The sequence below is a fragment of the Prunus avium genome, chromosome 5, assembly GCF_965620075.1.
Source record: "Prunus avium chromosome 5, drPruAviu1.hap1.1, whole genome shotgun sequence".
NCBI lineage: Eukaryota > Viridiplantae > Streptophyta > Magnoliopsida > Rosales > Rosaceae > Prunus > Prunus avium.
In genome coordinates this window covers 13,375,549-13,400,088 of record NC_142288.1, presented here as the reverse complement: position 1 = coordinate 13,400,088, position 24,540 = coordinate 13,375,549, and the positions used below count along the sequence as shown (strand labels likewise).

Here is a 24,540-nt window from a genome sequence, read left to right as displayed (position 1 = left end):
CGACAAGACCATGTTCTTGTACCTATCCCCAATAACATAGGACATTTGAACAGCTTCCCAAATCTGCTCCTTCACGTCCTTGGGCAATTGAGTCCATTTCTTGTCCACAAGAGGGACTCTGGTGCGTGCCAAAACACCAATGTAAGACTGCATCTCAATAGCAGCCTTGCCATATGGTCTGCCCTTTTTATTGAACTCAACCACAGGCTTAACCTTCTGAATTTTCCTCTTCACAACATGGTTCATTGTGCTGATACCGCGGCCGGATTTTGGCTCCTCAACAAATGTGGCTGTGCTCGAGTCTTTCTCGGAGGTTGAGGAAAATCTCATCCTCTTCGAGGGTTTGCTTTGAATTGATTTTTCTTCTTCCACTTGAGCCTTTGAAACTGATTTGGCTTCATCCCCTTGTGAATTTGAAACTGATTTGGCCTATGATGCTTGAGCTTCCTTGTTTTGAGATTCCGAAACCATTTTTAATTAATCTACAAGGAAAACAACGTCGGTTATTAAAAAGAAACGACGTAATAATAAAGAAACAACGTCCTAAAATACAGCCGTGATATCTCATTAGAACGAAGGTTGTAAAACAACACCGTCGTCGTAAATAGAACACCACGACGGTAACACTAAAACAGCGACGTCCTATTAAACAGTCTCTCAGACCATGTATGGAAATAAGACGACGGTTTTATATCTTTCATGACATAAATGTGTATACACTACGTCGGTTACTCATCCTAAGAACCGACGTGGTTTAAAATTTACAACATCAAACACAAAACGACTGTTCTTCTCCCACAAGACGACGGTTTTACCTTGTTTCCGACGTATTAATTCTCACACCATGACGGTTTTTAAACACCGTCGTGTTGTTTGCATTCGGTCGAATTTAACGGCCGTCGTGGTGTGTCCATTCTATCGTCGCAAACAAGATATAATTGTCATCTTTTGGCGTCGTGAAAGTATGGACTTATGAATTTAATCAAAACCAGTGAAAGATTTCCTCAATTTGACAGAATCTTGTTTCCAGACAACGACAGAATTCAAATGAAATGTAAAAAAAGGGAAGAGAGTGAGAAAAAACCTTTGGCGTGCAAAAAAAGTTTCCTTCCGACGAAGACGAAGACGAAGATGGTGATTTGGAGACGAAGACAAAGATTCAGACGATGATGCTGCTTTTGGGAAATGATAGGGAAACTGCGATATTTTATCGGTGAGAGAAAACCGTAGAACATTAGGTCAGGTGACGAAAAGTTTATATATTTTCCCAGAGCTCAATACAACGACGTTTTTATTACAAAACCGCTGTATTATTTAGTTATAACGACGGTAAATAATTCAGAACTGACGTGGTTATCACAACTGCCGAATGACTTTTGGAATTCCGATGTGGTTATGACGGCGCTTGTTTATCTAAACTGACATTGTACTTCGAAATTCAGCGACTATGTATTTTAATAAACCGACGTGGTTACTTTGGGGTTTTGAAAACGACGTCGTTCTCTTTTTAATACGCGCCAAATGACTTTTGGATTTCCGATATAGTTATGACGGCACTTGTTTATCTAAACTAACGTTGAATATTCAAATATGACGTCGCTATATATATTAGAACCGACGTGGATATTTACGATAATTTGTTTAAATATGATTTTTTCACGCGTTTTTTAACTCTCAGTTTTCAATTAGGGTTCCAACTTCTTCTTGCCCTTTGCTCTGTCTCATCAAATTCTAAAAAATTGTCTTTATGAAAGCAAATGGGTTTGCAGAATGATTCCTCACAAGACCAAGCATGGGTTTGCAGACGCACTTGCCCGTTTGAAGGCATACGAGGGTGTTCCTGATGCTCTAAAGTGAGGTTTTCACACCTTGTTGATTTTGATTGTCTGAAATTATTAGATATTGATCTGTGGCTGTGCAGGAGCTTGAGAACAAGAGGAAGGAGAGGGCCCAGCTTGCATATGAGAGGAAGAAACAGTTGAACAAGCTGAGGGTGAAGGCAGAAAAGAAACCACGATGTATTTGCCTAATTTGTGTACATATATTGTGTAAATATTGATCAATATTTAACACGAAGAGATTTGCCTTTTAATATGAAAATGTTGTTGAGGATTGAGAATTAAATTTTGTTTTGTGTTAAGAAAGATATTACCAAAATAAAAGAGAAATTAATTAATTTTAAAAAGCTATAAAAATAAGACGGCAGTTTATAGAGAAGGCAGACATATAAATAGAAAAAATACGACGGTAATTTGAACTTAGGACGTGGTAAATAAATACGACAGTAGTGTTGTAGGTACCGTCGTAGTACACTCCAAAATAATAAGTCGATAAATTAATCTCTCGCGCCATGGTATATTATTTAACACGTTGTTTTTTTTGTAATATACCGATGTGGATTACATTACATTATACGACGTGGATTCCATAAAATTATACGACGTGGATTCCATTAAAGAATAACCGACGTGTTTTTTACAATTAGACGGCGGTATGTGTATAAGGACCGCCGTGAGTTTAAAAGATTTATTGTATAAATTTGACTCTTTCTTTCAGTTTCAGTTTTCATTTAGGGTTCCAAGTTCTCTGATCTCTTTGGAGGCTCGTCTTCCTCTCTCACATACACACATACATCATCACTCTCTCTCACATCTCAAAGACAATAATTTGGATGTTAATGATGTATGCGTTTTGGTGTATCTCAAAGACACCAAGACGCACACATCATTAACTTTCAAAACATTGTCTTTCTCAAAGTTTGCAGTGGTCAGTTCAGTTCTGGTTTCTTTTTGGATTTTGTGTATTTAAAATATTGTCTTTCTCACTTTGGTGGTTCGATTATGATCAGGATCCAAAGATCTCAATGGTAAGATATCATACCTCTTGGGATCTCATTTTAATTTTCGTAGGCCACCAAAATTAAAAAATAATTAAATCTTAAAAAGAAATAAAAATTAAGACGGTGGTTTACAGAGAAGGCACCGTCGTAGTATACCACGTGGATTCCATTATATTATACGACGCGGAATAAGAACAGTTGGTCGTGTTTAGTTAGGAGTTAACACAGCAGGTTTTTTGGTGAACTGTCGTCTTTATGTTCTACGTCGGTGGATTCATACTTGCTGTCATTGTTTTTTGGTCATATTTTAACTCTGAAGAAAACCTTTTTAAAAAGACGACGCTTTTTTATTAGTGTGCGTTGTCTTTTAAAAATATTCAACAGTACCTCCATTTTTTAGTTGTTTAAGGCACTTATCCACGACCCTTTTTTTGTTACCGTCGTCTTTTTAAATACAACGACGGTTTTATGTTCTGCCGTCGTCTTTTTCTGGTCGTCTTTTTCACTTTTTGTAGTAGTGAGTGGTGAAATTGTGAAAAAATATGCAGAGCAAACAAAATCTCAAATCCATGAGCAAAAGGTATACTTTTCAGCAATTAGACAAGATAAAAGATTCAAATATCCAAGTACAACAACCTTAATTAGAACAATTCTTTCTTTCTTATTTCAGCAGGAAAAAATGAATGAACACAACATGGATGAAGACATTGCCACTGACCAGAATGAACAAGTGGTATAAAAACTCAAAAAACAAATTCAAACTACTTTCCCCCTATTTTATGAAAGAAAATAAAAGAACTATATATTTTTTTTCCTTTTAAAACGATATTGATGACCACAATTGACACCACTGTTAATGTCCAGCAAGAGAAGCATCAGCAACAACTTGAATCCCAACCCGACAGCCAAGAAAAGATGTATCAAAACATTTTTGTGGAGATGGTGGGGTCAGTACCAGAGTACTACAATGATGAAATGAAGCCTACACATGAACGCATCCATGAGCTCAAAGAAGCAATTGATTATTGGTTAGACAAAGCAGATGATCTCAAGTATAAGATGCAGGTTGCAATTCAATTGTGCATGGAAAAAAATGCATTTATTGAAAAAATCTCTAGTGAAAAGGAAGCTGCACAGAAAAAAACAAAGAAACTAAAGAAGAAGCTTGAACAACAAGAAGAACAAAACAAAAAGCTACAAGCACAACTAGAGGAAGAGAAATTGAAGAGGAGGCACCTGCAGAATAACTGTGAATTGCTTGAAGGAGAGAAAATGTCATGCATTGAGACCATGAAACAAAATGACTTTGATATTGCATCTTTAGCACTATGGGGTTTACAACATTCTTGATGCCATCTGCAAGCAAAGACTAGAAAGGATACCGAAGATTTTCACTTGATGGGTAAGAAATGTTTATGATGTTGAAACTGAAACAACAAGGCACACTAATAAACTGAAACAACATGGCACACTAATTCGCACATTGGTACATATAAAAGATAACTGTTATTACATTGATACTATGACAAAACTGTTATTACACTGACCATGTAATGTGACAACACTGCTACTGCAGGAGTGCATCATTTTGGAATGGAATTCCAAAAGAGTCATTGTACAAGGGTTGATAGGCGATACATCAATATCTAATAGCTGCCTATAAAGAGTTACTTCAAGTTGACCAACCCTGTAAAACATCAAAATGCATGTGGTGATTTTAATGGAACCCAACAATCCTATCTTTTGGAGTTTAAAGTTTTAGATCAAGAATAAGAATTTTGTCCCATTCCATTCATATATGATGTTTGTCTAGTTTTGGAATGAAACATAACTAAGGAATTTACCTAAGTTGACTGGAGTCAATTCCACTTAAGAGCCTGAATGGAAATAGAGAGGGTGGTATTTCTATGCCATAGAACTACTTGGAATGTAAAATCACTGCAAATGCCCTCTCATTAATTGGCTGTATTAAAATTAGAAAAGAAAATAACTCCAAGATAGTGAGGAAATGGAGTACATTCCTATTCCAACTATATTATTCCGGTCAAACAAACGGGGCCTAAGTTTCAAGTGGTTGATAGTGAATAGAACTAAAGTGACAGGTTTACTAAAGCAATGTCATTAAAAAAATATGTTGAAGTTTGATAATGTTCTTGATATACTTGATTTTGTTTTGGAATCAAAAGTATTACATTGTCTAATAACTAGTGTGTCCTTTACTGTCTCTCATTCCTACTCATCAACAAAGAGAAATTTGAAGGGGACTAATTACGAAGTAAATTACTTGGTTCACCTAGAACCACCTTTTTTTTTCTTTTTTTTTTTTTCAAACAGAACCTCCAGTTTTTGTCACTTTAGACACAACAAGCGGGATTAGATTAGAATAAAAGGTTCGAAAATGAGTTAAGATTATGTTAGACCCAAGTTCAACTATTTTCAGTTGTAAAGAGGAAAAAAAAAACTTGGAGAGTTTTGAAAATTTTAGTCTTGGAGATCTAGCAATATATATTCAATTCTGTCAAAACATTTGATACATATTTATCAGTTGACAGTATTAAAGTCAAAATTCAAGTGATCTCTTACTCTCTTTTCTGTATTGTTTGTGTGTGTGTATATATATAGATATATCTAAAGTCAAAGTATTTGCTAAATACAGGAAGTGTATGTCCTTTGTTGCTTAATCATGCTAGCATAAACTATACTTCCACCATTTTTATTAAAATCTGACATTGAATTTTTTTAACTTAATTTAGCATAGTATTATTTAGGGTCAAGACAACTTACTTGGATCCAATTTGAATCCATGTTGTTGGACCCTTCTTTTGGGTTATTTTTTGTCAGAAAGGCAAGGGGTATTTTCTCATACGTATTACTAAAGTGTCATTTTGGTTCGAACTTAAGATCACTGACCTGCAAAACCATTTTTTCATTGAATTAGACTCTCGTCGATGCCATTGATATATTTTTTTAATTTAATTATAACAACGATGTAAATCACAAGCAAACATCATGGGGAGCTCAATAAATTAACTAAAATGTTAGAATATTTAGCCCAAGCTTACATTTTACAAGTTGTGGTCTACCCCTGGCCAAGCCTGACCCACGTGTCCATATTATTAATAAGTCAACTGCAGCTACCAATTAATTAAATAAACTGGTTATTCCATGATTAATAATTGTTAAGTAAATTACTTATAAATGTATAGAATGTCAAGATGATAAATTATTGCAAGATATAATTTTTTAATAGGAGAATCGATCAAAACTCCAAAATTACAACTGGCTTTGTCAAAGCTTCCTTGAATTAATGCCACTTGTATTTTTGTATGATCCATCATGGATTTATGCAAAAAATTTGTTTAGTTTAATGTTTTATTCTACGCATGTACATATTACGTACGTGCATGTGTACTTCGAATAAAATGCAACCACGTGTCTACAGTGGCATGCATGGGTCCGCACGCCAATTGAAGTTCATAGGTCAAAACATGTTTATATAAAAATTAATTTGATTTAATTATATAAATATTTAAGAATAAATTATTAGAGTTGACAGTTGATGCTTTTACTCTGTTTACCATTCTGATTAATGAATTTTAATACTTAGTTTAATTGAATTGTGACAAAGAACACTTTGAAAACAGCTAGCCGCACCTTATCTGTAAAGCAGAGAATAACTTCTACAGAAAGCGATTATGTGAATTTATATTATTATAATATGAATATCTGTAAAAAAGTTTCCTGGACTGAAATCGGCTTTGCGGAGTCTCCAGCTGTTCGAACATCCATTTCCTTTTACTTTTTAGATTATGTACATGTACTCTGTTATCTAGGGTGCTTTTTTTGGTCTGGAAAATTACTCTAGGTCTAGGGTGTAGAATAGGATTTAGGGCAACAACTCAAACCCAAAAGCTAAAATCTTAAAATCGAAGTTGTAAACATTGCAAAAGACTGCATAAATGAGTTAAGCCAATTGAGTAGGGCAATGTGTCTGCCTCAAATTCAAATGCCTCTCACTTAATTTAGCATAATTTAAAATATCACTTTATAAATAAATAAATAAAATGATAAAGAATTGTTAGCGTTCAAACGACCTTGCGTGGTGCTCAAATATCAAGTGATCCAAAGAGTGATATGATATTTCATGCAAAGGGGACTATGCACAATTAGCTTCCAATAATGATCAAACTTGTCTATTTTTAAAGTTTTCCTCCAAGTATCATTCATGTGAAAAATCAGCCAAATTATACACATTTTTATTGTATTTAGTTGCACCCTTTAAATCACCTAACAATTTTATATATGCCTTATTATTATTATTTTTTTCAAGTGATGATCTTTGAGCAAAGTCATGAAATATAGGTGACCCTAAAATTTGAAATGTTGGGTAAAGATTCACCAACTCATACACAAACTCAAGAAAAACTTACATATGAGTTCAGATACATAAAACCCCCAAATTATCTCATATCCCACATAAGTAGATTTTCGATCGTGAGTTAAAGTATAGGAGTTTGTATAGGATCCTCAAATGATCGGGCACGAATTAAAAATGAACCCTAGAATATGAGTGATTTTGTGCAATTAGCCATAAAAAGGTAATTAGGAGTGGTTTCCACCCCTAAAGGTGCAAAATACCAAATGAAACATGCATGGTAGAAGAACAAGTTGTACTGTTTTTTTCTCTCATCCTATCCCATCCCATCCCATACCCTTTTGTCTCATTCAAGAATAAACAAATATGGAACAAACAGGAGAGATACATCGTAATCATTAATTAAGTTTGAATCCAGGAAATGCATAATAATATAGCAAAATTGACTTGTTTTGAGCAAGGGGGGATTATGATACTATATAGTGGATGACCGATGACCCATCCCACCCCTCAAAAAGTTGAACTTATCTCAATTCAAAACAAAAACAAATTATTTAAAGTCCATGCAAACTGGGGCTGCCCTTGTAGGTGGTTTTCTCACAAACTAGGAGTCCTCTGGTTTTGATTTGGGCCCATAGAGACTTACGACTTTTTACATACAAACATACATATACATACATACATACATATACAAACAAACGTACACCTTTGAGACACGTCATGCGTTGACATGCATTAATGATAGATCATGGGTTTGGCTCTTAAATCTCCAACATCTTCCCTGTCTTGATATATATAGAAATATTGTACATGTTCTCTGGGATACATGAAAGTTGCACATTCACGTCACATATATAGAAAGCACAAGATAAAAAATCAGTCATGATTTTTTAACTTGCGGTCTCCCTGCTCTTTCCTAGGTTCGATTAACAAGCAAGGTTCAAGATCAACTTGAAGTAGGGGTAATGACCCCACTCCAGGTTGGGGACACAATGAGTGGATGATTGTTGAAGGCCTCTTTCTTTTAAGTTGTAAACTTGTTGAGCTAAGTCTGTGTAAAATCTTGTACCACAACAGCAAAAAATTTTGAGACGTTGGTTTTGAGTGAGGTGACGCTCGGATCTTTAAAATTAATCATCAACAAAAGAAAATCTCAAGATATAATATAATTGTATACAATCGGTGATAAGAAAGTTTTTCTCAATCAACGGCATACACATCCAATAAGAGGGAGAATGTTAGCACAAAATGATTAATTCTAGTCAAATTGCTTACGAACACTTATAATTAGCTTGGCATATGGTCAATATGCACATTCCAGTCAATGATAATAGCGGTGGGAATTGATACTCAATATAACTTTTTCGGAAGCCGAAGATCGCAATCTGATCTGGTTATAGTCTTTTTGTTGATTTTTTTTTGGTGACACGAAAGTAAAAGGATATGATGATAATTGATGAGTCGTGCAATTTGGTTGAGGGGTTGTGGGGTTCACTTGCCCTTATATATATGGTTGCTAAGGCTGCTAGCTAGCAAGTAAGATTGATTAGGGAGTGATTTAGTTTGACAGAAAAAGGAAAGCTGATGTCAATCTCTTCAAAAAGATTTGAGACCTTTTTGGTATGGGGTGGATCGCAAAGTCTTGTTTCAAGGGAAGGAGAGAGAGAAAGAGAGAGAGAGAGAGAGAGGAGAATCTTGTCATTATACACAATCCCAATTTGTACAAAGTATATATATCGTGCATGTATATATAATAATATGGTAGTGTCTCGTCCTCAAGAGTAAAATCCAACAATTTTTTTTCTTTTTATTTTGGACTTGGATTGGAGCTAGACACATTATCAATTATCAAAGGTGAATGTCCACTTCAAGTGTCACATTAGTCGACCTAGTGGGCGCTCTCTATCTCTCTCATTCATATAGAAAATAATAAGAATGATAGCTGGAACCAAGCACTCTCAAGAAAAAGGAAAAGAGCCAAAAAAATCCAATTCAGATGATCCAAAATTGACTTCCCTCTTCCAACTTAAGTTTATTTTATAACTTTAAGACTCGAAAAGTGATGTGGCATACCACAACTACAGATTTTATCAAATAGGTTAAGTATAGTGCTAGTCCATGACTAGGTCAGAAAATTAACTTTATGCTGCCAAGAAATCATGGAATCTATGCTTTACCGGATCTATAAACAAGTTATATATCAGCCTTTAACCATTTGGAAAAAAAAAAAAAAAAAAAAAAAAGGTGAGAGTTAAATAAATAGAACGAACACAAGATATGATCTTTTTTTTTATTTTTATCTGATATAACCACAATATTTAGTTTACAGCTGCCTAGGTTCGATTCATCTTCCTTAGAAGGTCACTATCATGATCTCATTGTCTCTTAATTAATAAGTCTAGCTTACTTTTTCGCTTTCTATATATTGTTTTGCCTTGGATTAGGTAAAAACTTTCGTGTTACGTACCAGTGTGTTATTACGAAAGTGCTTCTAGTAAAGGGTGTTTATCAGTAGAAATGCTTCTTATAAAATTAGTCTTAAGTTTATTCATTATTTAATAACATAATTATCCAACTGATTATTTTGAATTATTTTCGAGTGACAGAAATGCAATTTCATAGTCATAAACTAATTTTTTATTTTTTTAAACTACAATAGTTAGACTACTTGACGTTTTAGAACAAAACCAAAGCTCTAATTCCTTTAAGTGTCCCTTCTGGGTGAAAATGAAAAAATATTTATTTTTGTATTGAGAAGAAAATAATAAAACTGTTTTGTACCATCTCAATTGATCATCTTCTATACAATCTCCTTAATAGAAATGGATTGAGATGCATAAGATGATCGGTTGAGATGTAACAAATAATATACAATACTCATAAGTAAATTGCTCTATTTCCAAGCAAGAGGGTTTAAACATAGCTTGGAAAGACTAAAATACCCTTCAAAATGGATGGAAAATTAGATGATGTTAAAGTCAGGTGACAAATCATGAATTTTGAAAACTTAACGTGACATTTTGCTTAAATTTTTCTTTAAGATGACAAATTGAAACTGATGTATAAGTTTAGGTGACATTTCTACAAATATCCCTAACAAAAAAGTAAAATACATAAAAAGAAAAAGTAGTATATGTGGCATGAGTTTGCTCGGGACACGTGGATGCATGAAGTAGATGGGCAGGGGATGAGTTTTCTCCTCTCTCTCTTTCTGTTTCAACGTTGCAAACTTTCTGGATGCATGAAGTAATCGGGGTCATTCTTCTACTTTTCTCTTCATTAATGTTCAAAGTTGGCATCTCACCTTGACTTTTCTCTTCCAATTCTTCTTTAATTTCCTTAGCTCACATATTTGTGGACATTTGTGCTACTGTATGGATCATGGATGGATACAATGGACAGCTGGCCAGTGGTCTTCCCCTATCGTCCAAGACTTTAATTTGCAGTGCCACATATCATTTATGTGCAGCTAACTGACCGTTACGCATGCAGGTCCATGTTTTAATGTTCTTGACTGATATCACAAACAGATAGATCAGAACTCAACTTTGGGGAATTAAAAGCCCCCATTTGACTTCGATTCACCAAGAAACAGAAACCTAGCATTCAGTTTAAAATTGATTATCAGTTGTGTTGATGTGAGTGATTTCGGCCGGCCGGCCTATGCTAGTTCTTTGCTCAAATGGAAGTGATGTAAGTCTCATACAAGAATCAATGCACAAAATTAAAATATTAATATGAGAAGTAGCCATCCTGAATAAACTATAGTAGTATGATGTTCCTCACTATTCATTATTTACATGGCTACAATTTATAAGAGCATTTTCACTTATTTGTCATGGTAAATGATAAGGGTAAGTAAAGGCAGGTTACTATTCACGTGAATATTGTGTGCCCTAGAAATATATTTTTTTTTTTCCTTTGCCACCCATTGCCATGGCAATCCAAGAGCAATTACTATTCACATGAGATTAATTTTAGGGTAAATGGATGAAATGGCCCTAAACTTGTCCCTAACTTTTAATTGACCGTCTATCCTTTGTTTTCAGAAAATTAAGGATATTAATTTTTTTATTTCGCCAATGTATCCCCAACATCAAAATTCGACACTTTCCTTCTAGTTTTCAGTCAACTTCTGTGACGTGCTTGCTTTATGAGGGTCCTTTTGTCATTTCACATCCAATTCCACCAAATCTAGATGCCCGCGATTGTCAAACCCTAAACCCTTGAATAACAGGGACATATTGTATTTTAAAAACCCAATCAGGGAAGATGAGGAGGAACTTACGTGAGGGATGACATGGTTCACAGAGGTGGAATGTGCACGTTGAGGGGCGCAGTGAGAATGATAAACGGGAAATCTCTCAGCTTCAAGACTATTTGGAAACAGAGTTTGAGATGAAGAACCTTAATAGACTCAAGTATTTTTTGGGCACTGAGGTGGCTTGATCAAAGCAAGGCATATTTCTTTCTCAAAGGAAGTATGTTTTGCACTTGTTGGCAGAAACAGGTATGCTCTATTGAAAATCGGTGGACACTCAATTTTTAAGAATACCATCTTGAAGAATATCCAAATAAAGTACCCATAAACAAACAAATATATCAAAGGTTAGTAGGGCGATTAATTCACTTATGATGTGAGTGTTGTCAGTCAGTTCATGCATTGCCCAAATGAAGATCATATGCATGCAGTTCTTCAAATCCTTAAATATATAAAGTCGCCATCTGGGAAATGACTTATGTTCTCAAGAAATGATCAATTGAATATTGATGGTTATATGAATGGAGATTGGGCAGGAAATGTTACTAACAAAATATCTACATCAAGCTACTTCACATTTGTGGGGGTTAATTTGGCTACTTGGAGAAGCAAGAAACAGAAGGTGGTTGCCTTATCCGGTGCAAAAGCTGAGTTCAGAGGTATGACCAAAGGAATTTGCGAACTCCTTTGGTTAAATGAATTGCTTATTGAGCTTGGATATGCACTTACATATGTGATGAATCTGTTTTGTGACAACAATATTGCGATATCCATTGCACATAATCCAGTTCAACATGATCGTACTAAACATGTTGAAGTGTATCGACATTTTATCAAGCAGAAGCTCGAGGCCACATAATTTGAATTTCCTTTTGGACAAGTTGGACATCGGCGATAGCTATATATGCACCAACTTGATGGGTAGTGTTGGCGCGACTTGTATACCCTTGACTTCCCTTGCACACCAAGGATTCCTATATTAATTGTAATTGATTTTCCTTTATTCCTGATTTTCTACTATAAATAGAATTAGGAATTTATTACTTTACTTGGCCTCCAAGGCTTCGTTATATTATAAATATGGCATCCTACAAGGAGATGAATATACATAAAATTCCCACAAATTAGTCTCTCATAATTTTACCAGAATCTCTCTGAAGACATGGTGTGGTGCCAAATGCAGAGTCAAGAACTTTCATAAAGTTGTGTTATTTATTTAAAGAGCTACTAGGCTAAAATAGACTAATTTTTTATGGAATGGAAATAAGATGAACTTTTTAAAATTTAGAACTAAATTTATGCTCTTAAAAATATTGCACTGGGTTGGAGTCCACTCGTGCTTGGCTTCGCCCTTAGTGGGGACGATACATGCCCACGAACATGTGGGTCCAAAGTTGGGATGAAGGAGGTCCACTTTGGTGAAGGGAAGAACCTTTGGTTGCTTGCCATACAAGCATGCTTGTACAGGCGGGGTGTGTTTCGGCGTCCTTAGATTATGTGATGCATCTCAATCACAAAATAGACTTCTTCAACTACACAATAAGCTCTTTTACAATGTGGAAGGGGCTGATTGCTTCTTCAGGTCTTGTTGGAAGCAGAAAAACTTACTTGTAATGGGGATTGTCAAACAAAGTAGGGTAAATATTCAGTTATGCTAAGATACGCTCATATTATTATTCTTCTCCAATATGGAGGTATTTATACAAGTACAAAGATGTGTTAACCCTAAATAAAATAGGAAATATATCTAAATTACAATAGGAAGTAAATCTCTATTACAATAGGACTAAATAATAATTTGTAAGTAACCAAAATTCTAATGAAATAAGGAACCAAAATCCTAACTAAGTAAGTACTCGCCAACACTCCCCCTCAAGTTGGGCAAAGATATTTCGCACGCCCAACTTGACAAGCAAGTCACAGAACACCATACTTGAGAAGCACCAATTGTAGAGAAGGTCTTTTCGTCAACCACGAGTGAAACAAGTGACAAACTAAAGCAAAGTTCGCAGCGGAAACACAAGAGCAAATCCTAAAAAATAGGGCACATAGCAGAACACAGAAACCATGTGAGCACGGCAGCAGATAAGGCAGAACACAGAAGCCCTGTGAACACGGCAAAAGCAAAGGCAACCAAACCCTAAAAATAGGGTAAGGAAAGGTAAGGCAAATAAAGGCCAAGCAAAGGCAAGGTGGTAAGGCATGGCAAAGAAAGCCCAGATAGGGTAACAAAACCCTAAAAATAGGGTAAGACACGACAAAGGTAAAGCCTTACCCTAAAAATAGGGTAAGGCAAGGCATGGCAAGGCAAAGCCAAACCCTAACAAATAGGGTAAGGCAAGGCAAAGAAAGTCAAGAGCAAAGGCAAGGTCAACAGGTATGACCACAGCGGAAACACACCAGCAAAGGCATGAGCAACAATACTGGCACCAACAAGAGCAACAAGGCAGAGACACAACAGGAATCATCAACAGCAATACAAGGCATTGGCACCAGCAATAGCAGAGACAACTTCTCTTCACTTCCCCTCTCCCCCTAAAGAGAAGGGGTCGATGGAGCCATATGATCAATGGTACTTGAGAAACATGCACTGACTAACACTGAGATGTAGCAAAATCAGCCATGGCAGATAGGTGGTTAAATTGCAGCGGAATAGATGAGCAGCGGTGTCACTCCCCCTCAAATCCGACGATGTATGAGAGTCGAGATTTGGAGAAAGGAACACCCAAATAAAGTTGCAACACTCCCCCTCAAATCCGACACTGGTAAAGGGTCGAGATTTGGAAGAAGAGAAATTGAATAATAGTAAATAGACTCAAACATGCCAGTCTCGTGGCAGAAACAAATGCAAGATGGGAAGGTGGTAGGGAGGTGGATGAATTTGTATAGATAGGGTAGGTGATGTTGACAAATGCTAGAGGTGTTGATAAAGGAAGAGACATATGGTGCAAAACAAGTCAATAAAATAAAGGATAAAAAAAAAAGAGGCAAGACATCCAGCTTGTGGGCAAGAGAAGAAAAGACAGAGAGAGCTCAAGAGATAGAGCTAATCACAAAGGGTGTTGGCGGGCAGAGAGAGAACATAGAATATTGATATAAAAAGTGAAACAAGTGGAAGACAGAGTGCATGTGGGATATGGGCAAGACAAGAAGCCAGGACAATGCCAGCAACACAAAGAGAGTAAGTAGATGTGCAAAGGGAACAACGGCAGTGTGGATTGGCCGGGATAACTTTGAATGAATTAGTTTTAGGCTGGTATGGTATGGGATTGCAGATGCCAGACGAGCCTGGAAACTTAATTGGAAGCTTGACTTGGGATGTGATACCAAGTCTGTAACACAGAGGAAGAAATCATGGCAGATATGGCTCGGCGAGCGTTGACGAGGCTCGTGGAGGAAAGCAACGGCTCGGTGAGCGGTGACGAGGCTCATGAAGTAAAGCAACGGCTCAATGAGCGGTGACGAGGCTCACGGAGGAAAGAGACTTGTTATGAAGTTTCAAAGATAGAGAAGCTGAGACATAAAGAAAGACCATCTGGCATACAAAGATGAAAAAATAAAAAATTTGGAACAGTAGCAAAGAAGCATGTGAAGGCTAGGTGCGGTGAAAACACATATGAGAGGATGAACAAAAGATGGTGACTATACAAGATGAAGACCCATTATGGGTTAGGAATGAGGAGTGCCAACGACTCTCAATTTGGCAGAGGTTATCACAGGGGAACACAACGGAGCACAGCAAATACACAAATACGATAGATGCACAAAGACAGGAATGACAGAACACAGCGACACAACACACAAACCCAGGAGGGCACACAGGGCACCGGTAGGAAAAAAATATGAGGCTAGAACACGGGTGAGCACAACACACGAGTCACCAGAAAAGTTGGCTCTGATGCCATGTCAAACAAAGTAGGGTAAATATTCAGTTATGCTAAGATACACTCATATTATTATTCTTCTCCAATATGGAGGTATTTATACAAGTACAAAGATGTGTTAACCCTAAATAAAATAGGAAATATATCTAAATTACAATAGGAAGTAAATCTCTATTACAATAGGACTAAATAATAATTGGTAAGTAACCAAAATTCTAATGAAATAAGAAACCAAAATCCTAACTAAGTAAGAACTCACCAACAGGGATATCTTTGTTTTACTATCCCAACCAATAACATAATGACACGTGAAAAAGTTATCTCACTTGTCGTTGTGTTATTGGCCAAAGATAGCAAAAAGTACTATCCTCGTTGCATGAAATTCTTTTTGTTAAAAGGCCTTTAGACATATGTTTGCTCTTCTAACTTATAATCAACATTTGTTGTGGACCAATAAGAACTTTCTTGAACTTTTGGCTCGCAGCCTTTTGTAAAGGAGTTTCTTAACCTAAATATGACTGAGATGGTGCGTCAGTCTTCCTTAGTTTCCACAAAGGTCTGAACCAAGTAAATCATAACGGAACCATATGCGAATTCATAAAAGAAAACAATAATGTGAGATCTAAGAATAGAAAAAAGTGACGAAAATGGTCAACTAAGAGCCATGGTATTCATGTAGCCCAATTTTTGAATCGATGAAAATGTAACAAAGGTTTTTTCAATCTGTCAGTTACTCGGGGAACAATATTTTTTAAAAAGGTTTCTATATATACGTGTAAGATACTACTAATTAATTAACCCATACTTTTTGCATTTATCAATGTGAACTGTGGATGAAATACAATTGCCTCACAGCAGGGAAGTGAATAGTAATAGTAATTTGCAATCACATGAAGTTGAGAAACCTCAAAGTTTTATTGATAACAAAAATAGGAATAACAACCTTAATCCCTTAGCTAATATTGATATTAATACTACCTCAAGCTCTAGAAACTCTAGTAATCCTAATTGGAAACAAATACAAAAATTCCAAAGTTACCCTTCAAATAAATCATTGTTTTGACCTAACAAATGTCCTTATTTGGCCGAAAAGCTCATATGTCACAGTACAACAATGAGTTGCACTTGCCCCGTTGTTCTCTTCAAAACAATAATCGCAAGATATTTGGTTAACTATTCTACATCATATTTAGTGATTGTGCAATTTCATACAAAGATCGCAAGATACTTGGGTAATATGTAAAGTAGAGTGAGTGTAGAAATGCAATTGCAAGAGTATAATATGTAAAAGAGAAATGGAGAAAGAGTACGCATAGAGGATGATGAGATAAAAAGGTTTGCCTTTTTGTGTTGCTCAAGAGACAATAGGTGTTTTTGCATCCTTCTAAGCTTTGGTGGGCGTTTGTTTTCTGCTACTAGAAAATATACTTATTTCGTGATTCACTAAACGGCGGTCACACTGACTGTTGTACGGTCAAACTCCTGCCAGGACCCTCGCACACTAATACACGTTCTTTATGCATTGCTTCTCTCCGACACGTGCTCTCTCTCTCTCTCTCTCTCTCACAAGAAACGAGTAAATAGAGAAATGGTAAGCGTAGGAATGAGCTGGAGGCAGATTCCGTTTGTGGGATTCGAGCTGTAATTGAAAGCGCCTTTTCTTTCCTCGCATCTTCGTCTCAAAACCCACATCATAGCCTATAAATAGTCCTCTACTTCACTTGTTTTCATCACATAACACAACACAACCAGTTTTGTTGTTTCTTTTGGTTCATCACCATTTCATTCAATTGCTCTAGTTATTGTTTGTTACTTCTACAATCAATTTAGTAGCTTCACAAAACTAGCAGCCATTAAACCTACCCAAAGTTACAAGAAGAAGCACGAGCTATATTCATATCTAGAGACATGGAAATCAGCAGTATTTTATACTCCATGCTTTGCATGTTTGCTTTTGTTGTTTTCTTCCTCTTTCTCATCCATTCCCTCATCTCCAAGCTCTTCTTCACTCCCAGTAGCCCCAAACTCCCACTTCCACCTGGTTCCTTAGGTTGGCCCTATGTTGGAGAGACCTTCCAACTCTACTCTCAAAACCCAAATGTCTTCTTTGCCTCAAAACAAAAGAGGTAACAATTCATCCATTGTTCTGGTTACCAAATGGAAAACCACATCTTGGGTTTTGCTTAATTGCCTACTTGCTACTTGATTTTACGCCCATGTGAATTAATATGTGTGCTGTGTTGATATATATTATATAGGTTTGGGTCTATCTTCAAAACCCACATCTTGGGTTGTCCCTGTGTCATGATTTCAAGCCCAGAAGCTGCAAAATTTGTGCTTGTAACTCGATCCCATCTGTTCAAGCCAACCTTCCCAGCAAGCAAAGAGAGGATGTTGGGGAAACAAGCCATCTTTTTCCACCAAGGAGATTACCATGCCAAATTGAGGAAGCTTGTCCTCCGTGCCTTCATGCCTGAAGCCATCAGGAGCATAGTCCCTGCCATTGAATCCATAGCCAAAGACTCTCTTCAGTCCTGGGAAGGCCGCTTGATCAACACCTTCCAAGAAATGAAAACGGTGAGTTAGCCAAACCAGACCAGGGCCACTCTCTCTGAACAGAACAGAACAGAGCAGAACAGAGAATATAAAATAAAACTCAAAAAACAGGGCAAACAGAAGTATAGAAATATATTTCTGGCAAGAGAACATTTCCTCTACTTGCTATAATATTCATATTTATGCAACTAGCAATCAAATATTTAAAATGGGTAGCAGCTATTTTGGGATGATATTATATTTAATTTGTGCTGATCAATCAATTATTGCTGCTGTTGCAGTTCACATTCAATGTTGCACTCCTTTCTATTTTTGGAAAGGATGAAATTCTGTACAGAGAGGATCTGAAGAGGTGTTACTACATTCTTGAGAAGGGTTACAATTCAATGCCAATTAATCTTCCAGGCACACTCTTTCACAAATCAATGAAAGCCAGGAAGGAGCTTGCTCAGATCTTGGCTAAAATTATCTCCACAAGGAGGCAGAGGAAGCAGGTGGAGGACCATAAGGACCTTCTTGGATCATTTATGGGTGACAAAGAAGGCCTCACAGACCAACAGATTGCTGACAACGTCATCGGTGTCATTTTCGCTGCTCGTGACACAACGGCCAGCGTTTTGACTTGGATTGTCAAGTACCTTGGCGAAAACCCAAGTGTTCTTCAAGCTGTCACTGTAAGATTACTAATTCAATTCAATTATGTTGTGTCATTTTTTTGTTTTTTTGTTCTTGGTGGGTTCTTATTCCTACTGGCTGTGATTTTACAGGAAGAGCAAGAGGCCATAATGAGGACAAAAGAAGAAGAGGAGGGTGATGATGAAGGGAACCAGAAGGCTCTGAGTTGGGCAGATACCAAGAAGATGCCAATGACTTCAAGGGTTATTCAGGAGACACTTAGAGTTGCTTCCATCTTATCTTTTACTTTCAGGGAAGCTGTGGAAGATGTTGAATATGAAGGTCAGTTCAAAGAATTGAAGTCAATGATGTAGTTTTTACTTGAAAGTTAAAATCTGTTCTAGCCTAATTAAAATTGAAAATTATTTTTCAGGTTATCTTATACCAAAAGGGTGGAAAGTTTTGCCACTTTTCAGAAACATTCACCACAGCCCAGAAATCTTTCCTGAACCTGAGAAGTTTGATCCCTCAAGATTTGAGGTGAATATAGTTTGATACTGTATGCATATAATTTCATATATCTGTGTTCTGTTCCTCTAAAACTGCAGAAAAATTTTCTTGTAACGGGAATAATACTATTTTACTCTCCCGACCAATAATGCAATGATGTGTGAAAAAGTTATTCCATTGCGGTATTGGTCAGAATAACAAAAAGTGCTTTTCCCATAAAAGTATCTACTGAAAACAGTACCACCACAGCATCATCATGATCACATCATTCATTGGAATTGGAATTAGATACAGTGGATACTCATCAATTAATCATGTTGTGTGACAGGTTGCTCCAAAGCCCAACACATACATGCCATTTGGCAGCGGGACCCACTCATGTCCTGGGAATGAATTAGCCAAGCTGGAGATTTTGGTCCTTTTACACCATCTAACAACAAAGTACAGGTAGGTACTTGATTCCACTTGAGTTGTTAAACCTTTTGAGTTTTGAGGGGGTGGGCTCTGGCAGAGCATCATATAGACAGAGAGCACAGTAATAAAAAGGCCATACTTTCTTAAAATAGAATGTCAATGATTTTATGATCTGTTGGAGCTGACATTGCCTTGTTTGTTGCATTATGCAGGTGGTCTATGGTTGGTGCACAAAATGGCATCCAGTATGGCCCTTTTGCTCTTCCCCAAAATGGTCTGCCCATCAGATTATGTCCTAAAACTTAAGCCCATAACACTCCAAAAAAACTCAAAGTCCCAACTTCAGATACTTCCTTTTACATTGCAATTTGCAAGAGAATTGGTTTCTTTCTAGTTTCTTAAAGAAATGAAGAAATATTGATGAGAGTTTAGACACAAACCTTTAGCATGAGGAAAGCTACTCAAAGTCCCTTTCTTTTTGGCCAAGAGAAAAGATGATACCCAAAAAGTATTAAGAAAGTTGAAGATAGGAACAAATGCTGCTGCAGCAGAGGAAGCCAAAGTGTACAGAGAACAGGCTTCATACCAAAACATGATATGCAAACCATGTCATGTTTTCTCCTTTTTTTTTCTTTTTTGGCAAGAGATCATGAAGAGGAAAACTCCTCACCGGTTGTGATATCTAAGCAGGTAAGAAGGATGAACTAATTGTATTTAACTAATTTTAATATATTTTTCTTCTTTCTTAAATAAATGTAAAGAGCCGCAAGGCAGAATGAAGATGCAATTCAATGAATGAAACTGAATTTGGTTCTGTATGAGTTCAAACGTGATGTCTTTATGTGACTTCCAACCACGTTCCAAACGGCCAGCATATTTGTTTACTTTTTTTGTTTGAAATAATAGTAGGTGTGATGCTTGCATTTATAATAAGAATCACCCTAACGAGAGAGAGAGAGAGAGAGAGAGAGATAGATGGAGCAGAAATGCCCTATTGTTTACGGCACTCTTGAAGTCTGCGATGAAATATGAAATAGCTATCGAGTAAAACTTTCATGTAACTTGTTCCACACCCTTTTTTCTTTTTCTCTCATAACATGATATTATAATAGATAAAAAAAATTGTATGAAATATAAGATAGACAAGTTTTTCTCCATATCTATTATACATGATTTTATTTTCCCAAACACAATTTTTTGACTTGGAGCAAATATCTCAATACAGAAACCATCAATCATTAAAATGTCTCACTAGATTTAGACACCTGTATAGTTGCGTAAACAACAGTATTAATCAATTATAAACAACTCAAGAACTTTGCTCCACCACAATTACCAGTAGCTAGCAGCCAGAAGCCAGGGAATGGCATGGCAGACACGATCTGCATAAAATAAGGGAAAGGTTTTGCATATCATCATCTCCTATATGGTGGATCATATAAGAAAATTCTGAGTGAATGTACCAAAAACAAGATCACGAGCCTCTGCATTTAGTATCCATGTATTTACATGTATTTAAAGGGATGTTAACCATTAGATTGATCTAATGAATTTTAACAAGTCCACATCTCAACATCTCTTTATACCTTATGTGTATCTAATACCTTTGAAATAAAATATTAAAAATACAAAATAATAGTCTCAGTCCCCAACCCAGCCCTAAACAACTCCCACCGATTGCTGCTATCCATGGCCACCACCTCTCTCTGCACCATCCATAGTCCTATCGTAGTATTTAACATGGAATTATTGTCTCAACAGCAAGCAAGTACTTCAAAATTAAACTGCAATTGAAAATCCTAGAGGTGCCTACCAACTATAGGACTTACTGAAGGTGTGTGAGAGAGAAGAAAAGAGAGTGAGAGGCAGCGGCAATTGGCGGGCAGTATAGGGGCTGAGTTGGGGAGGAAGGTTTCATTTTTCATTTTAGAGATATACATATAATAAGGTGCAAATGGTGAGTTTTGGTATAATACAATTATGATGATGTGGACTTATTAAAATTCATTAGATCAATCTAATGGTTAACATCTCTTTAAATGTGTGTAAATGCAAGAATGCTAAATGTAGAGGCTTGGGACCCCAAAAAACAAAGCATGTACAAAACTTACATTTACAACCGAGCTTTTGTTTAACATACGTACCGTGCCAAAAAAACAAATCATAATAGGTACTCTATTAGTCATTTAATGGTAATTAAATAAATAGACAACCACATTATTTTAGATAGAAGTAGTTAAATTATGGGTAGGCAAAGTTTGGATTGGATTGGTTTCACTTTAAAATTGTGATCGAACCAAATACAATATAACAGCTTGGTTCGAGTCGATATTGACAAAAATCACATAAGAAACCAAACCAAACCAAACTAAACCAATTGGTTGGTTTCGGCCTATACGCAATATTTTTCCTTGTGAGAGTTTAAAGATTGTAGTTTGCAGTTGTAATTTTGTGCGTTGAGGTGCGTTGTGGTCTATGCATGACTTTTGTAGGCTTGCGACTTTTATGTCGGAATTTCTTTGGCCCTCTATGGCTCTTTGTGGAGATGTGCGCCTGATGTTTCCTGTGGAGTACTCCGTATTTGGATTAACCCTTTGTGGTTATTGCGCTTTCGTATTTGTAATAACCTTAAGTGGTTATTTGTATTTGTGTACTGGCTGGCTCTTATGGTTGACGACCTTTGTGCCTCAATTATAAATGCAATCTATTGTCTTTATTTGAAAAATCTCAATAACTTCAAAGTTCCAACAAACTTCAAATTCAACATCCATATCTAATTCTTATCGAATGAAAGGACTTTACATGTATAATGAAATAAAAATAAATAAATATACAAGTAGGCAGCGGGTTCATTTTAAGCCGGTTTGTAAAAACTCAAAACCAAATCATTTATGGTTCGGTTTGGTTTTCAAATTGTTTAGTTTTTTTTATTTATGAAAAATCAAATCAAATCAATAATTACAGTTTGAATAAGACGGTATAATCAGTTTGACCGGATTGATGTCCACCACTATCATAAATATAAGATAAAAATATACTTAATTACACAGAACCCCATCCTTCATTATTGTACCGCATCATTCTCCCACGTTTGAGAAAAACTCAGCCCCGATTGCCAGAAATATCAAAGGCATCTAGAGCCTATAGGATCGTATTTAAACAAATATTCCACAAGAAATGTAGAAGAAATACCCACTTGAGCTCTATCCCGTTGGATATCTTACATTCTAGATCACTTATCCTACCATTCCAAAAATTCTTCATTATTGTTCACTAGAAACATTGACTTTCCTAGTTTGCTGGATTTTCTATCTCTTTTCATTCTTCCCAACTCGATTTTCTTCTCCCTTCATAAAACTATACTTACCCTCTATGATCACATCAACATCATATTGCCATGCTCTCCCGAACATAATATCACATGCATCCATATTAACCACGTGACAAATTTCTTTATCAACATAATGTTTCCAATTTGATAAAATAATAGGACCAACTTCGGTTACCACGCCTTGAAAATTTTGTGTCACTCGGTCGGTTCCGCATGTTTTGACAACCATGATCTGGAAGTGTGCTGTGAATTAAAACAAGAGCTTTAAATTCTCTGTCCTCCATGCACTCACCTATAACCTAGCTGCCACTAACCATGCATTGCTGTGCTATTTAAGACTCTACCTTTCTTCATCTGAAGAGGTCGTCGAGAGGAAATGAAAAACAAGACATGATTTCAAACCACGACAGAGTCATTTCAATAGGTCAAAACAAGACAACTTTTAATAACTTGGCACACACCAGAGAATTTGGTTAGTTTATTTTTCGAACCATAGTATGATGAAATTCTTACATACAATTGACGTACACTAACTATTCAGAATATTATTCTTACATTGTAATTCATAAATCTCTGAATCTCAGTAGTCATTATCGAATTAATTTAAAAGATCTCAAATCTTATAAAGTCATACAAATATTTTTCTCGCGTGACAAGTACATGAAAGGATGAATGGAAGAGAGGTGTTGCATGCGCACCTCACCTCATATGCAAGAAATTTTCGGAGTAGAGTAATCGAGAAATTAATGGGAAATGAACACGTTGCCTTGCCATCTTGATTGTGTGAGTTGGTCAATTACTTGAAACATCTCTCTCCGCCATCTCCCCATCTCATCAAATCTTAATTACATATTACAATAACGTATATTTGACAACTAACAACCAAAGCCTCTATTGACTTTCCCACAAGTTCAAAAATCTCACGTCATAAATATCTTTGACTTTCAATACGTTCAAAACTATGCGAAAATGTTGACTTTGAATTAATAACTAGAGGACATGTGTCCGTCGTGTCACTTTTGATGACGTGGATGACGGAACTGGGAAAATGATACGGCCGTTTTTATGGATATGAGTGTAGTCTAGTGTCCTAATTACGTCTGAATATTTGTTGTTGCAAAATTGAAAATACGTGCATGTTGGAAAATTCTAGCTGGGAAAGGAAACCGTCTTGGTTTTCGTTTCCCACTCTTCAAATTCTTGGTAATTAAGTTGATGACTTTACTTAATGAATATTTGCTTTCGCTCTATGTCCTTCTCTCTAGAGCGCCGAAGTAGAAAAACAAATGGATACAAGACCGCGAACTGTTCAACTTTGGAAGGCTAGGTTTTTCGTGAGTTTGAATTTAGGGGAAGAGATTAAGAAAAGAAGATAGAGATTTTGGAGTGAGGAAAATGGGAACTGTGGAAATGAGCATTCATTGAATATAGGTGATTCTGAATCTGACGAATAAGATGGAGACAAGGAGACAATGAAACCTCTTAAAATCTACTTCAGAGAAATTAAATGAGTAGCGTCACTATTGAGGCACTAATGCTAAGCGGTGACGTATTTAGATTAAAGGAATGCAAATATGAGATAATTGAGTTTGTATCAAAATACAATTTTTCATTAAGTTTATTTTAGAATACAAATATTTGATATTGCGTAGTCATTTATTCAATGTGAGATAATTTAGTAGACAGTTTATACAGTACCTAAGAAGATGATCATAGGAAGAGCCACCATGAAGTACACCATAAAATGGATCGAAA

The 24,540-nt window shown here is 36.2% G+C and overlaps 1 protein-coding gene across 1 annotated transcript; it reads left to right on the top strand.

Annotated features, from left to right (window-relative positions):
* The first annotated feature begins 17,081 nt into the window (after positions 1-17,081).
* Positions 17,082-20,268, top strand: LOC110768049 (abscisic acid 8'-hydroxylase CYP707A2). The gene is made up of 7 exons (XM_021971728.2): positions 17,082-17,485; positions 17,618-17,936; positions 18,197-18,589; positions 18,683-18,872; positions 18,964-19,070; positions 19,369-19,487; positions 19,667-20,268. Exons 1-7 carry the CDS (start codon positions 17,268-17,270, stop codon positions 19,758-19,760), a joined length of 1,440 nt encoding a protein of 479 aa, XP_021827420.1. The 5' UTR covers positions 17,082-17,267; the 3' UTR covers positions 19,761-20,268.
* Positions 20,269-24,540: the final 4,272 nt, after the last annotated feature.

Bases quoted from the DNA above. Each gene is read 5' to 3' on its own strand.
- LOC110768049 (XM_021971728.2), top strand. From the start codon at position 17,268: ATGGAAATCAGCAGTATTTTATACTCCATGCTTTGCATGTTTGCTTTT. The intron at 18,590-18,682 runs GTAAGATTACTA...GTGATTTTACAG, and splicing joins GTGTTCTTCAAGCTGTCACT to GAAGAGCAAGAGGCCATAAT. The intron at 19,488-19,666 runs GTAGGTACTTGA...TGCATTATGCAG, and splicing joins CATCTAACAACAAAGTACAG to GTGGTCTATGGTTGGTGCAC.